We start from the raw sequence: 17,751 nt of genomic DNA, 5'->3' as shown, positions 1-17,751 counted from the left end.
TTCATTTTTATTCCCAACAAAATAAAAGCACTCGATAATACTGGTTTTATCTTAAATGTAAGCTTCTTGAGTAAAATTCAGCTGAATATTGGTGAAAATGTTCTACTTTCATTTGTAAACATGCATTTGTTTGATGGGAGAATCGGTTTTATAACTCCATAAACAATATGTTTAGAAAATAACCGAAATACGTGTGAAGATTAAACATATTTATATGGCACTGCATTCCCCAATTTCTCAAATAAGCCCTCATAATTGTGATATTAGATACAATAACGAGTCATACTTACGTTTTATGATGATATCCGTTCTTTTGCTCTTGCTCGGAAGTGTCATTGGCTCTTTTTTATACACAGCTCCTAAAAGAGCTGGAGCCACTGTTTCGAAGCCGTGTTAACTAACTGCCGTTTTTCACTAAAAGACAAATCTGATCGAACGTACGTAGCGCCAAAGTATTTGACAGAAGACGTGTGATCTATGACTGTATTATTACATATTATATTGAGGTTAGAGTTAGAGTTTAATATACACTAAGTTGGATCAAAACAAAATTTAATCAATATTTCAAAAATGCAGTGATAACATAATAAGGACTAGCCATTGACTCTGTTTCAATCTTCAGTTAAAACTTTCTCAATGTCAGACTTATTCTTACAATATACGGGTATGCCAGAATCATATGCATAAGCAAAAGTTAGTTTTTAACCACTGCAGACATGCCATTACATAGATTAAAAATAAAAGTGGTCCATGTAATGACCCCTGTCATGCACCAGTCAATTGTAACCACGGCCCCCAGGTCCGGAGAAATAGCGGGGACTTTGACTTTCGGTCCAGCCAACCCCGGGTAAAATCCCCACCCTGCGGGGACGAACAGATGGTAAAATCCCCGCCAAATGCCCCCACACCCCAGGGACACCGCTATATTTTTGTGAAGACAAAACCACCGCATTCACCCTGCACTGCGGGGCCACCTGGAAGGTAAAAACACAGCCCATTTTCCCGGCTATCCCCGGTATACCACCGGACCTGGGGGGTTGTGGTTACAATTGACTGGTGCATGAAGGACACCAGGAAAACATGACTTGAATTTAATTTTTTTTTTAAATTACTTTAAAGTAAGATGCTTCTTGTTCATAGACTACTTTTTCAAAACCTTTTAATGAAATACTTTAAATAGAAACTGGGCTGCAATTTCCAACACAGGTTTTACAACTTGGGAAAATCTCTGGCCATTTTAGATCACCAGGGACCTCGCCTTAAATTCAACAAGTTGACAATATGTGTGAATTGACACGCAGTAATAGATGCTCCATCTCTAACAAAGCTAACAGGAATGGAGTTAAAACGTAACTGCCCCCTGTGAGCCAGACGTGGCCTAGATTTCTACGTACTTACTTATTTATGCTAGAATGATAAATTGTTAGTGACAAGGGTGTTTTCTTAAGATAGTTTTAATATATAAACGTTAAACAATGACATTTGAGGAATCTGGATATTCGTTGTAAAAGACGTTTAGAGTTATGCCCCCGCCAACAATAAATGAATAAAATAAATACATGAAAAACAATACATAAATAAAACAAACAAAAACAACAACAACAAAAAACCCACAAACACTAATATCAACAAATAAATAAATAAATGAAACAATAATAGTGATAATTGAGTATTATATTTATATATGAACTAACTGTGTTTGTTAAATATGTATACACATTTAAATGTAGATACTTCGACACAGTTTGTTCTGTATCTTTGAACATATTGCAGGTTCGTTTTTTTTTAAATAGCCTTTTTCTTATGTATTTCTTTTTCTAAAGTCATCATGAAGAGAGTTCTTTGAAAATAAACATGGATGTTTTATATAAAGCATCCGAATGTTAAACAATTTGAAAAATAAATTATTCCAAACAGTCGGACAGACAGACGGTCGAATAATGGACGGAGGACACGAAAAGGAAAAGGCAGCCAGACAGACCGGTTGATCTTGCCTGTCTCAGATTTTTTCATCTTTTTGTCAATTTTATCACACGACATTACTTTTCAATTTAAACAAAATAATAAGCAACATCCTGGTCAACCGCAGTGGCCATACATGTAAACCTGGAGGTCTCAGGATCAATGTTTACATACTTCTGTCAGAAATAATATGTTACAGTTGTTGTTTGGTAAGTCAGGCCTATTTGTTGGACTTTACTGACTGTTGTTTTTCCGTGTATTTGAAATGTGTTTTTTTTTACAAAACAAAAACAAGATATTGCAAAATGTTTCGTTCATCATGCTTCACTTTGAAGTGTGTGGTTAGGATTAAAGTTTTGAAGTGGAGAAAAATAACATTGTAATAAACCATTTCAATATGTACAGCTAGTTGAAATGCAAATTAGATTGTTTATTGTAGTCTTAATCCAGATGTATCCTGAGTGAGGTTTTTTAAAATTCAACTGCTTCTCGTTTTAACAATGAAATAAAATAAAAAAGATATCGAAAACATTTTTTAACAATCAGGATGCATTTGTTCGACAGGCAATCTTTATATTCACTTGAATTTGTAAAACAAACATGGCATTTGCATAATGGTTATTTATTTTACGCCTAAATACTTGGAGAATAAATAAACCGATTTAGTGTTGACGTTGGGGTTGAGTTCTCCATCAATAACATAATAACTAATTATAGTGTCGAAAATGTGCATTTTAGGCGTAATTAAAGATGCACTTTTACTCAAAAAATAAGATTTAACACATTTAATACAATTGTTTTAATATACAAAAAATGTTGAATAAATGTCGAAAACGATAGATCTTATGGAGGATACCGTGTTTAATTTGAAGAAATGTGCAGAAAACACGGTATTGCTACCTTATGAGACCATAGTAGATTGCAGTAAATCTTATAGCATTCACCAATCATTTAATATTTATGCGTTTTCAGCTATTAAATACACGGTTATAATATTGTTTATGGTAATTAATATTTTCCATAAGTGCATTATTTAGTAAGTATTTGAGGGTGTATCACTCAAAATTTATGTTTGTTTTACATGTGTATGTATTGATTTTGAATAAGAGTGTCACTTTAAATACTTTTTTCTCCTATACTGAAATTAATTAAACGTGGACGATTAATGTGGGCGGGTGGAGGGGGCGTCGGGTGCCCCCCCCCCCCACACACACTCTCTGGCTCCGCTTATGGCATGGATGTCGTCCTTTTTATTTGCGTTTTTTTGTACATGGGAACGACTTACAATAAACAAAGTTTCAGAGTACTGGAAGTCGGCATAATTTGCCTGAGGCCAATAAAGTACATGACCGTTACATAACTAAATACCAAGTATGTCACGAGTTCATGTGAATGTAGTTACATTTAATGTCTAATTATGGTATGTTATGTTGTGCTGTTTTATCTAATAAAACCTATAAGCATGTTGTTATACTTTTTGGTAAGTGCATGCATTTATATCATCAATTCAAACATAAATAGCCATATAAATACTCATAACATATTTTGGAAACAATTAAATTAAGTTGTACAGCGTTCATGATGACTTAATACTGATCGACCTACCTAAGAAGCACATACACGTCTTAAATTATCTTAGCTGAGTTTCATAGCATTGTTAACATTGCAATGTTATTAATGGTCTTTTATTTGAAACATGTAAGTGACAATTCATATTTGTGGTGCTCATCAATAATACTTCTAATCTTTATATTTTAATAAATAAATGAATTTTCCATATGTTAATATCCAATCGGAACTCGTTGGTCATTTTTCATCGCAAAACAACTTCGGATGTATATGAATTGTTTACAATATCAGAAATCTTTACATTTAAGTACGCTGCAAGTAGATCGCGTATTAATTTCAATTTATCAGTTAATTGCAAATTGCGGAATCTAAAAGTTCCCAATACCAGTACATATTCCTTTCACATCTTTACAATGTCTGATCTTAATAGCAAAAATTTCTAGTACACTTAATTAACACTGTTATTTTAAAGCTCATGAACTACTTCTTCTGATGTACCGGCATACATCTCAGGTTGTTTTCGGTGGGAAATGACCGAAGAGTTCCGAATGTTCATATCACCAAATAATGACCCGACATTTATTTTTTGTTTTTGGTACACCACCGTCGCCGGTGCCGGTGGCTCCATGAGGCAGGTAACGTGATCAGTAAAAACAACAACACATATATATATATATTTCTAAGTTTTAGTAACAGCTTGGCAGTTCCTCAAATACTTGGAAAACAAAACACGTAACAACGCAAGCTGGTTGGCTAGATTAACAAGCGCAGCATCAGTGAAAACATGCATATTTCGTAAGTTTTATCTACATAAAACGTGATTTATTTTATCAGATGGTTAAGATTTGCACCAGGTTCGACCTTGCGCGGCGAAGCTTTGTGGTTTTGCCTGTTGTGTAAACTAGCGTTTTCAGCAGTTTTTGCCCATTTATAACGTTTTGACAACAGCAATTAATATGCAAACTCCGGGATATGGTTTTTTTCGGGGTCAAGCAATTAAACATGCGTTTCTACCTGTAAACACTAGCTCAAGCCACCATATAAAATGCAGGTTCAGGCCATGTCGTTAACCAAAAAGAACCAACGTGGGTGACTTTAGGTTCAACAATTTGTAGCGGAATTTATTTTTATGATTTACGTTTTTCTGGAGTATTGTTCAAGTGAAAACAATTTCAGAGTAAATATAAGTTTGTTTTTAGCAAAGAATGAGGCTTATGACGAATTATGCGTGTATTGCATTTAATGTCTACTTAACACCAACATGCAATTACATAAATACGATTTATAGCTATAATAATTTCTGCGTTTGAAACGCGCTAGTCGCATAAAAAATCAAACAATGCATTAATAGTTCATGCAGCGTACTTGTTTCGTGATTTTTAACATTCAAACATAAGATCATAAAAATTTAAACCGTATCTAATTCGTGTCTGTTTTTCTCTTTTTTTTTCATCTTGTCCAGAAAGTGGGCCTTGTACACAACACCCTCCGAGTGCAAGTTACAGCGGGCCTGTGTCAGGTCGCATTTTATTGTCGGAGACGGTGTAATTTTGAAAACGTGATTTTATTGTGATATTTTCCATCTGGGACTGTGGTACAGCGCCGCCATGTCTTGGCTATCCTTGATCTCAATAGCCGTTATGGTAACGGGAGCAGTCGCTAAAAAGTAAGTGAACCGTATATGTATACTTTAGTTTCGTGTAACGTGGTGGCGGGTCTGTTGATTTGTGGTTTGACATTTGATTGTACGTCCAGGGGTGCTGTGGCTTGGGGTATGGGGGCGGTTGGAGCTTGGGATGTGGGGTCGCGATGGACAGAACATTCGACTAGCAAAATTAACTGTCTTCCAGGAGGTACGTTAAACGATTGTCCCGCGTGAGAGTGGCATACTCTGGTACGCATTAGAAAAGAACGAGAGTAGCTCTGAACAGGATTACAATCTGTCTGAGCATTATCACCCACGACCTTAATAGACTAACCTCTTACTGCATGAGACCGACACTGAGTGCCGGTTTTCACGGCGGTGTCGTTTATTAATTAAAAGACATGTCCCATGTGACGGATAACTGTAGTTCAAGGCACTACATTTACTCTCTAATGCATTAGTCAATTGTAACAACACCCCACGCCACCCCCACTCGGTCCGCGAACAGCGGAAACTTTGACTTTCTGTCAAGCCCCCCCCCCCCCCATTTGGGGACAAACTGCTGGTAAAATCCCCGCCAAATTCCCCCGCACCCCAGGGACCGTATAGGTAACGCCCATTTCCCGCTTTTATGGCTTGAAGAAAAAAACCACCACATTCACCCGGCACAGCCAGACGAGACCTGGAAGGTAATAACACGGCCCGTTTCCCTATTTCGCCGGTATACCCCAGGAGCAATATTGACCATGAGTGTTTTACAGGGTATATAATTATATGTTGTTTTACTTTAATTAGATCATTCTCATCAGAGGTTTGATGTAAGGATAAATCTATGTTGTACTCATAGCACCATAGCTTTAGTGTACGAGTATGCTTGCGATTGAATAATAGAATTATAAATTTATAATGCATCATTCTAAATTACCTCATTATCTGTATGAACTGTTCATTACAATGTGCTGTTTCATTTAATATAGTTTGTATATACCATACATTTATCGTTTTTTTCTTTATTTATTTGTTTGTTTTATGTTAGGTCAAAGGTTCAATTGTTGGCCTTAATAATGATTAAAAACACAAAATGAAAACGTAAACATTAAACTGCATTCCTATCGTGGAATAAGTGAATACTCCCGTAATATGACCATATCCATATATAGCCAATTGTTTTGTGTCAACTTTTAGTTCGCAGTAAATATCTAGCTCTCTAGGTAATACTCGCGAAACTTTTTTGGTAAAATCATAAGACTAAAATGTTACTAATTTTTTAAGTGCAATTCGCAAACCATAATTTGATAACCAACTAGTGCTATATTTTAGGTAAGCGGTAACACGAATCTTATCGAGTAAACCAGTTATTATGTATAATAACGTGGAATTCGGTTGCCCGGTTAGCGCAGTGGTTAGCGCACTCGCTTCTCACCTAGGCGACCCGGGTTCGATTCCCGGCTCGGACGCATGTGAGTTTGGTTCGTGGTCACCAAGCTGGACAAGTGGGTTTTCTCCGGGTTCTCCCACAACAGAACATCACACTCTCGTGTAAAATCGTGCCAACGAGAGTGATTAATATAATGTTGTTATAACTTGTTCACAATCGTTGTAAAATAAATATGTTTGAACTTAGTGGAATTCGCAAATCATATCTAGATAACCTGTTATTGCTAAACAGCATGAAAAGGTAACAGGTGGCACTTTCAGCCTGTTTGAAATCGTATGATAATTATCTTTCCAAAAACGTTTCCGCGTAAATAAAGTGGTTAAAACATTTCCGCGTAAACAAGTGATTTGATTTAAATGAAAGTCACCCGAACGTGTAAAAACTTGGAAAACTGACAAGTATCTGTTCAACCGCCGACATGCAGCACATTCTGTTTACCACACTCTTATCGTTCATTCGAAGGCCATCTTTATTTTTCATCAAAATCAACCTCGGATGTATACGGATATAAGTTGTCCGCTGCTAGTAGATCGCGTAGTAATTTAATTTAGCAGTTAAACGTAATGATTTATCTCTTGGGTATCTTAATTATGTTTGCAATATTACACTCCACTGGCAATCAATTTAAACTTAGATGAAAATTCAAGCTAAAACACTTTAGGTAATTAATGAAATAGATAAAATATACGAACTACTTCTACTGATGTACCGGCATACATCCGAGGTTGTTTTGGATAAAAATGGCCTAGGAGTTCCGAATGTATTATCGTTGTTGTGCATTACGAAAATGCATGTCATGTTTTTTCTCTAAGCAAATTTTGGGCCAAGCCCGGGGCATAAGACCACACTACAAATGCCGGTGTAACGTTGTAAACTGACCCCCATAGAATAATGACCCCCCGGTCATTATTTTATATATTATAGTGACTCCCCGGTCATAATATTAGGACCGGGGGGTTATTATATTATGACTCCCCCACACGTAGAAAAATGACACTCACATATAATTGTGACCCCTTATAGAATAACGATCCCCTTACCCAAACTCTTACCCTAACACATCTAAGGTACACTTACAACATAATTATCCCCACCGATAGGTATCGGAGGAGAATGTGGTAATGGCACCCGTCCGTGCGTGCGTACGTGCAACATTTTGTTTGTGACCGCAACTCTCCACTCATTAATGGAGTGAATTGATTCGAACTTTCAGGGATTACTACTACCGATATCTTGTTGTGCAGAAAGAAAAAATGGATTTGCTCCACCTGTTCGGGAGTTATGACCCTTAATTCTTATTGTCATGGGCGTCACATGTCCTAAACCATGGGACTTCCCCACAACCGATTTGCATACTTTATGCCTTATATTGATATCATTGTTTACTTTTTCTACTTAAAAACGCCTGAAAAGTGACACCAATACCCCAAATCCAAAGAAGGATGTCTCTTCAACAATAGACTGAAATTTGAATCATTTCTAACGACGAGGAGCGTCACAGGTAATAAAACCACTGGGCTACCCCATACCAGTTTCGCCTATTTTTGGAGGTATATAATTATGAGTGACATATAGGTGACATAAAGAAGGTTAAGAGTATTTGACATCACTTTTAGGGGTGGCATAAAACAATGTGCTTTTCCACGTAATAATTGCCTTTTATACAATCTTACACTCCAGAAAATGAACTATTTTACCGTCAATAGCATTTTTTTCGTAATGAGCCCGCGAGCCCATGCTATTACGAAATTAGTGCAACATGTAGGATTCAATAACAAAATGATGTTTCTTCTAACATTTCGGACAAAATCACCGTTACTATAAGTTCCAGAATGCTTACACTACATTGTACAGAAGGTAAATTAATAATTATATACATTTATGCGTAACATAATGCGATGTCACAAAGTTACGAGGCTGTTAAAGGTACTATCTCAACGAATCTTGGAAAAACCTTGGAAAAATAAAACTTCAGTTGAAATACTTGAATGATACATTTATAGGTAACAAAAATAATTAGACCTAAAACATTTTCTAAACAAAAAGTAATGCACCTTTAAAGCAAGGGTTTCTTGATCTATGTTCTAAGTATGTTCTACCGTGTACCTTGAAAGTTGCAGAGGTTTCAAGTTGCAAAAGGATTCCTTTATGTATCCCCATTCCATTAGGTTATCTGTTTCTATTGGCAAAGGTTTGATATGGTGAAACAATATCCCTTTGGTGAGACTTACCCGCTTTAATAAGCAAGCGCGCTATCATTGCGCCACCGAGGCGCACGGTCAAGATCTTTCATGTGAGGAAGCTAACCAGCTAGCTTGCGGAACGTCGCTGGTTCTACCCAGGTGCACGCCCGAGCCTGAAAATTGCCCGGAGAGGCACCTGGGGTCTTCCTCGATCATGTAAAGCTGGTATGTCCACACCATAATGTCCTCATTAAGAAGCGGGAGGGTCATAAAACTGGGAAACAACAACAACAACACATATAAGCAATATAAACACGACAGTGACTTGAATTGATATAGAGTATGTTAGTAATAGGTTAGGTGGGGGTCAATATTTTATAGATAAAATCGGGGGGTCATTATTTTATAAGGGGTGTCAATATTTTATAGAAAGGGGTCATTATTCTATATAAAATAATGACCGGGTGGTCATTATTCTATGGGGGTCAGTTTACAACGTTACACCGGCCACGAAGCATTTTCTGTCGGACGGACGAGATAATTAAGATGGGCACACTTACCAGATATCAAATATTAATGGAAAATCCCCAGCTGTTTATAGAATTATCTACTTATCATGTCGTAACTTGTTTCAGTTCATACGTGATGTTGTTCCCAAGAACAATTCGTTCCAACGATCCTCTCAAAGTTGTCGTACACTTCCTCACGCCCGTTGCCGGGGAAACCGTCACGGCTGAACTGACCACCTGGGAGAATGAAACCATTTCGTCCACTGTATACAGTATGTTATCGTAGTTTTATATGAAGTGTATTGTAACTAAGCGCATGGTCTTGATTTACTTCTATCATTTGACATTTTACCTTTTTACGATTGTCTATATTCCCTCGAAGAAAAATCGAAGGAAATAACTATAATATTGTTGAATATAATTTGCAAGAACGAAAACAAACTTCGAATACACTGAAAACTCTTTTTTGGCTTGATATATATTTCGATAGCATTCACTCGATCTTTAAGGCCCCGGTGCCATGATAACGAACAGGCTCAAGTCCCAGTCTAGACTCAGACTCAGAAAAGCAGTTTATTGAATTACAAAAAATCATCTTCATTTCATCCGTTTACCAAAACAAACAATCGAATAAAAGTAATTAAATTCAAAAAAATTACTCATCAAAAGTAAACAAGATATGATAAAACAATGAAATAAAGATTTGCAGTTTTGCCACTTGAGTATGAACTCAGACTTGAGACTGATTGTAATCATGGCCCCTGGCCAAAATGGCAATTTCCATCAAGCGTGATAGCGCGCGAGATTTACTAGTTCATTCTACATCCTACATGAATGCCACTCGAATTTTTAAATTCTATTTATAATTGTTTCGGTCGATTCTACTTGTTATGAATAATTGCTATGAAGTATCATACGTAAATTAACAAAGATTTTTTTTGGTAGTTTTCATTTGCGGAAAAGAGCGGTCTATTTTTTTGAAACAATAGAAAAGGCCAAGGCGATGTATAACTTGTTTTCAGTCGCCCTTCTGTAACCTCAAACATTTTACATTTATAGAACTAGTTTATATTTGTGTTTCTTTGCTGCTTGAACAATTTATGCCGAAAACTTGGTATTCTTATTCTGCGGATTCCACTGGTATTTTGGTGATTTTCATTTTTCCATCTCCTGTCCTTTTGCTGATTTGCTTTTTCCAGAGAGCTCTCATGTAAGTAGCACACACACACACTTTAACCACATTAATTAATTTTGCTAATACCGCAGTTTTATTAAAGTAGGTCAACTTAATGATTTATTATTGTTAGATGCAGATCTTACATAAAATTGAGCGATACTTTTTCAGTTAGACATATGACTCATCTTCATATGTTTATCTTCATAATTGATAGCTGTGTTTTTGTGCATATAAATCTGCTTGCATGGGCATATCTGCCATCTTATTGTCTCTCGCGATTGCAAATGCTGGTGTTTTTGGTCTGTTGGTTGAAAGAACATGTCAGCTTCTCGAGCACAGTTTTATAAGAACGGTTTGACCTTGAACTTTAATGGTAATTGTCCACTAACAAGTTCAGTGTGTGTATATCAAGTGATTCTTTACGACATAAATGCTACGTCGGAAGCCAACATTTTGTTTCGAATGATGACTTAAAACAAAGATAACGTTTCTTTTTTTTTACAAATTAAAATTGAACAATGGGCAGTCTATGCCGCTTAAAATTTACCACGTGGTATACACACACTGAAGTAGAAGACCCAGTCGTGTGCTGGGATAATTAGCCGCACTGTTAGCACAAACAGCGTGACAATGTAACTTTATTAAAGTCTAAAATAACGGTTGATGTTGTTTGGCGTTCGGAACTCCTTGGTCATTTTCCACGGTAAACAACCTCTGATGTATGCCGGTACATCATTAGTTCGTAAATTTTAAATAAAAGTACTAAATTAAATGCATTGTAGTGTTTTGACGTGCATTTTGTATATCTAAGTCAGTGAAGTGTAGTATTGCATTAATAGTTCCGAATGGTTGTTTGGATAACTTTTTATGCACAATAATTGGAGAACGGTTGGCATTAGACAATAAAACTTGAGTTGTATGTGAATCCTGACCAGTAGATGGCACCATTTGTTTCGGTGGTACATAGCTCAAAGATCAAGGCTAGTATAACGTTGGGTTTTGTGAGTGTCAGATGTCAAGATCAATGCGTTTTGAAAAGTTTGTCCCAACAACAGAGTGGAAATTTCTCCAAAATCAGTTAAATCGGGATTGACCTATGAGTATTAATAGTAGATGGCCCTTTTTTAAGACCAAGGCGTTTTAAAAGGTTTGTTCACCTATTAGGGACTTGGCATCATGACATTTCAGAGATTGGTTATACTAGTTCTTCACCAGAAGTCGACCGCAAACTATTTGGAACCGTAGGTCACAAATCAACTTCACGGGCAATTTTGTTCAAAATAATTATTTGCTAAAATGTGTTTGGGCTAAGTAGGACAAATATCAAGGTCGGTGTGATTAACTTAAAAATGGGTTGACTTATTATCATTAAACTTAAATGGCTCCAAACCTACAGATTTTCCGTTTTAGTTTTCGGATAAGTAGATCAAGGGTCAAGGACATCGTGTTTTGAAACTTTGCCCGCACAATTTACAGACATCAGTTTGACATATGACCTTGTAACCTCAGTAGTTGGCTGTACTTAGTCATAAGATGGTCCTTTTGATAACGTGTTTTGTAGGTCATAGGTCAAGGTAATGATTTTAAGTATTTGTCAGCTAAAACAACCCAAGAACAATTTGGAACCAAAGAATTGTAATGATTACTAGTAACCCTCGACTAAATCTTCTTTGGAAAACTTTGTCCATACAATAACTTTAAACTTGTTTGGCCTAGGTGTAAAAAGTGTTGCATTAACCTCGACAAGTAGGTGTCTCCAAACAGTTTGACGACCAATGGGAGAAAGTTAAAGTTTACCGCGAACATTATTTTGAAAATGTTTTCAACACAAAAACATAAACATGGTTGGGCCTAGGACCATGAAACTATAGCGGTAGGTTGTGTGACCAGAATAATTCCGCAATTGAGTTCTTAGTCAATAGTTCACAGATCATTATCACGACCAATGGTTGAGCATATTATTCAGATTCTGGCTTAATTCTACGCCCTGACTCAATATTTGTTTGTCTAAGAACCATGCCACTATAAATGTAAACTATCCACGACAAGTTGCTGTCTCCTATTGTATTTTATGGGGGGGGGGGGGGGTAAATAGGTCAAAGTTCAATACATTAAACACTGTTAAACGTCAGCGGTAAATTCTCACAGCACGAGAAAAAGACCTCTACAAATTTTGGTTTCTGTAGATCAAACGTCAATGTCAATGGTTTAATATTTGTGAAAAAAATGTGTCCGCAAAATGAGTGTGAGAATTGTTAGACACATCCTTTGTTATCCATATAGCTATACCGCCTGCCAGGGTAACACGAAGTATCAGGAAAAAGCACCAAGCGAACTATAAAGCTCGCGAGGAGAGGGAGAGAGGGAGCGAAAAGCGTCGTTTACATGAAGAGAAAGAAAGGCCATCAAAGAAAGATGATGTGCCACCAGTGGCTGTTCCTGTGGGTGTTAAGGGTCCCGGGGCCGATCCCAAGCCCTTATCATTGCCGGACCCAGTTGGTCTTCCTTCTTTGCCACCCGTTGGACCATTTCCGCCCGTGACGCCACGTACAGTGTTGACCAATACGCAGACAAGTATGTGCCACCAGTCACAGTTGAAATTCGAACTGTAAACTTGTAACATGAAGAATTAGGCAAAACCTGTCAACATTTTGTTTTTATTTCAAACGCTTCATGCACTTCTCTTTACATGCGTCCTTTCTGGCTTCAGTTTGTTTTTTACAATGTATCAATATATTTTAGCCAAAAAATATACTTCGATCTTTCTGCGGATAAGCGGGTCGCTTACTTCTGCGTCCACATCTCTCTCTTATTTGTAATTTAATTTTATTTCAGGATTTACATTACTGACATGTTTTTCAAAATAGCTTTGGTTTCTAAATTACTTTATTTCCTTAAATTGTGTTATAAATTCAAGTCTGGTACATGCTATACTAACACCTGCATTATATTGTCAATGCTTCACAACTTATCATTCTCCTATATACTTACTGAAGTAAGTTCTTTCACAAACATAATTATTATTTCCAGCTGTTGACTCTCCGACCTCTGATATTATCTTGGAATTAAAAGTAAGTAACGCTATTTCATTATTTTTAGTTGTTCTTTTTATGTCATGATATTACAATCACTAATTAAATAGTTTACGAGGGACAAATACATGCGTGTAAAATACTAGTTGATTGAACGTTTTGTTTGATCCAAACGTTTTTCAAATTCGGTAAAAGTGATTGGATTTTCGTGACTAATACACTTTACTTAATACCCCGACTGTTCCAGTAATTCTTGCCATGCTACATTTTTAATGCAATAACACACAGGTGCGAAACTCTCTCTATGTTAAACTTGGATGTCATCGAAATGTGGGATAATCCACAATATTGAACTACTGTTCAAGGTCTTGATTAAGTGGCACCCGTTAATAACCCATGAGTCGTGATCAAATGACCCCCAGATATTAACCCAGAAGTCTTGATGAAATGACCTTAATGAAATGATCCCCATATATTAACACAGGAGTCATGATGAAATGACCCCCAGATATTAACCCAGAAGTCTTGATGAAATGACCCCCAGATAGTAGCCCAGAAGTCTTGATGAAATGACCCCCAGCTATTAACTCAGAAGTTTTGATGAAATGACCCCCAGATATTAACCCAGAAGTCTTGATGAAATGACCCCCAGATAGTAGCCCAGAAGTCTTGATGAAATGACCCCCAGATATTAACTCAGAAGTCTTGATGAAATGACCCCCAGATATTAACCCAGAAGTCTTGATGAAATGACCCCCAGATAGTAGCCCAGAAGTCTTGATGAAATGACCCCCAGATAGTAGCCCAGAAGTCTTAATGAAATGACCCCCAGATATTAACTGAGAAGTCTTGATGACATGACCCCCAGATATTAACCCAGAAGTCTTGATGAAATGACCCCCACATATTAACCCAGAAGTCTTGATGAAATGACCCCCAGATATTAACCCAGAAGTCTTGATGAAATGACCCCCAGATATTTACCCAGAAGTCTTGATGAAATGACCCCCAGATATTAACCCAGAAGTCCTGATGAAATGACCCCCAGATATTTACCCAGAAGTCCTGATGAAATGACCCCCAGATATTTACCCAGAAGTCTTGATGAAATGACCCCCAGATATTAACCAAGAAGTCTTGATGAAATGACCCCCAGATAGTAACACAGAAGTTTTGATGAAATGACCCCCAGATATTTACCCAGAAGTCTTGATGAAATGACCCCCAGATATTTACCCAGAAGTCTTGATGAAATGGCCCCCAGATATTAACTCAGAAGTCTTGATGAAATGACCCACAGATATTTACCCAGAAGTCTTGATGAAATGACCCCCAGATATTTACCCAGAAGTCTTGATGAAATGACCCCCAGATATTTACCCAGAAGTCTTGATGAAATGACCCCCAGATATTTACCCAGAAGTCTTGATGAAATGACCCCCAGATATTTACCTAGAAGTCTTGATGAAATGACCCCCAGATATTTACACAGAAGTCTTGATGAAATGACCCCCAGATATTTACACAGAAGTCCTGATAAAATGACCCCCAGGTATTAACCCAGAAGTCTTGATGAAATGGCCCCCAGATATTTACACAGAAGTCCTGATGAAATGACCCCCAGATATTAACTCAGAAGTCTTGATGAAATGGCCCCCAGATATTTACCCAGAACTTTTGATGAAATGACCCCCATATATTGAACCAGAAGTCCTGATCAAATGACCCCCAGATATTAACCCAGAAGTCTTGATAAAATGACCCCCAGGTATTGACCCAGAAGTATTGATGAAATGACCCCCAGGTATTAACCAAGAAGTCTCGACGAAATGACCCCCAGGTATTAACCAAGAAGTCTTGATGAAATGACCCCAAGATATTAACCAAGAAGTCTTGATGAAATGACCCCCAGGTATTAACCAAGAAGTCTTGATGAAATGACCCCCAGGTATTAACCAGAAGTCCTGATGAAATGACCCCCAGGTATTAACCAAGAAGTCTTGATGAAATGACCCCCAGATATTTACACAGAAGTCCTGATGAAATGACCCCCAGATAGTAGCCCAGAAGTCTTGATGAAATGGCCCCCAGATATTAACTCAGAAGTCTTGATGAAATGACCCCAAGATATTAACTCAGAAGTCTTGATGAAATGACCCCCAGATATTAACCCAGAAGTCTTGATGAAATGGCCCCCAGATATTAACCCAGAAGTCTTGATGAAATGACCCCCAGATATTAACCCAGAAGTCTTGATGAAATGACCCCCAGATATTTACCTAGAAGTCTTGATGAAATGGCCCCCAGATATTTACACAGAAGTCTTGATGAAATGACCCCCAGATATTTACCCAGAACTTTTGATGAAATGACCCCCAGATATTGAACCAGAAGTCCTGATCAAATGACACCCAGATATTAACCCAGAAGTCTTGATAAAATGACCCCCAGGTATTGACCCAGAAGTATTGATGAAATGACCCCCAGGTATTAACCAAGAAGTCTTGACGAAATGACCCCCAGGTATTAACCCAGAAGTCTTGATGAAATGACCCCCAGGTATTAACCAAGAAGTCTTGATGAAATGACCCCCAGGTATTAACCAAGAAGTCTTGATGAAATGACCCCAAGATATTACCCAAGAAGTCTTGATGAAATGACCCCCAGGTATTAACCAAGAAGTCTTGATGAAATGACCCCCAGGTATTAACTCAGAAGTCCGGATGAAATGACCCCCAGGTACTAACCAAGAAGTCATGATGAAATGACCCCCAGATATTGACCCAGAAGTCTTGATGAAATGACCCCCAGATAGTAGCCCAGAAGTCTTGATGAAATGACCCCCAGCTATTAACTCAGAAGTCTTGATGAAATGACCCCCAGATATTAACCCAGAAGTCTTGATGAAATGACCCCCAGATATTGACTCAGAAGTCTTGATGAAATGACCCCCAGATATTAACCCAGAAGTCTTGATGAAATGACCCCCAGATAGTAGCCAAGAAGTCTTGATGAAATGACCCCCAGATAGTAGCCCAGAAGTCTTGATGAAATGACCCCCAGATATTAACTCAGAAGTCTTGATGAAATGGCCCCCAGATATTTACCCAGAACTTTGGTGAAATGACCCCCAGATATTTACCCAGAAGTCCTGATCAAATGACCCCCAGATATTAACCCAGAAGTCTTGATAAAATGACCCCCAGGTATTGACCCAGAAGTATTGATGAAATGACCCCCAGGTATTAACCAAGACGTCTTGACGAAATGACCCCCAGGTATTAACCAAGAACTCTTGATGAAATGACCCCAAGCTATTAACCAAGAGGTCTTGATGAAATGACCCCCAGGTATTAACCAAGAAGTCTTGATGAAATGACCCCCAGGTATTAACCAGAAGTCCTGATGAAATGACCCCCAGGTATTAACCAAGAAGTCTTGATGAAATGACCCCCAGATATTTACACAGAAGTCCTGATGAAATGACCCCCAGATAGTAGCACAGAAGTCTTGATGAAATGGCCCCCAGATATTAACTCAGAAGTCTTGATGAAATGACCCCCAGATATTAACTCAGAAGTCTTGATGAAATGGCCCCCAGATATTAACCCAGAAGTCTTGATGAAATGACCCCCAGATATTAACCCAGAAGTCTTGATGAAATGGCCCCCAGATATTTACCCAGAACTTTTGATGAAATGACCCCCAGATATTGAACCAGAAGTCCTGATCAAATGACCCCCAGATATTAACCCAGAAGTCTTGATAAAATGACCCCCAGGTATTGACCCAGAAGTATTGATGAAATGACCCCCGGGTATTAACCAAGAAGTCTTGACGAAATGACCCCCAGGTATTAACCCAGAAGTCTTGATGAAATGACCCCCAGGTATTAACCAAGAAGTCTTGATGAAATGACCCCCAGGTATTAACCAAGAAGTCTTCATGAAATGACCCCAAGATATTAACCAAGAAGTCTTGATGAAATGACCCCCAGGTATTAACCAAGAAGTCTTGATGAAATGAACCCCAGGTATTAACCAGAAGTCCTGATGAAATGACCCCCAGGTATTAACCAAGAAGTCTTGATGAAATGACCCCCAGGTATTAACCAAGAAGTCTTGATGAAATGACCCCCAGGTATTAACCAAGAAGTCTTGATGAAATGACCCCCAGGTATTAACCAAGAAGTCTTGATGAAATGACCCCCAGATATTAACCCAGAAGTCTTGATGA

General features: G+C 37.8%; 1 protein-coding gene across 5 annotated transcripts in view; it reads left to right on the top strand.

Annotated features, from left to right (window-relative positions):
* The first annotated feature begins 4,549 nt into the window (after positions 1-4,549).
* The window catches only part of LOC128227692 (CD109 antigen-like), a 44,679-nt gene continuing 31,477 nt past the window's right edge, over positions 4,550-17,751 (top strand). For 3 of the 5 annotated variants that reach the window (XM_052938455.1, XM_052938457.1, XM_052938458.1), the window contains exons 1-5: positions 4,554-4,708; positions 4,994-5,197; positions 9,433-9,578; positions 12,767-13,057; positions 13,514-13,554. In XM_052938455.1, the coding sequence (XP_052794415.1) occupies positions 5,139-5,197; positions 9,433-9,578; positions 12,767-13,057; positions 13,514-13,554 (537 nt within the window). In that variant the 5' untranslated portion in view covers positions 4,554-4,708; positions 4,994-5,138. Of the gene's footprint in view, positions 4,709-4,993; positions 5,198-9,432; positions 9,579-12,766; positions 13,058-13,513; positions 13,555-17,751 lie in introns of all 5 variants that reach the window. The other 2 variants (XM_052938456.1, XM_052938459.1) reach the window with 2 other exon arrangements.

Source organism: Mya arenaria, chromosome 3 (genome assembly GCF_026914265.1).
Source record: "Mya arenaria isolate MELC-2E11 chromosome 3, ASM2691426v1".
Lineage (NCBI taxonomy): Eukaryota > Metazoa > Mollusca > Bivalvia > Myida > Myidae > Mya > Mya arenaria.
This window is presented reverse-complemented; position numbering and strand designations above follow the sequence as displayed.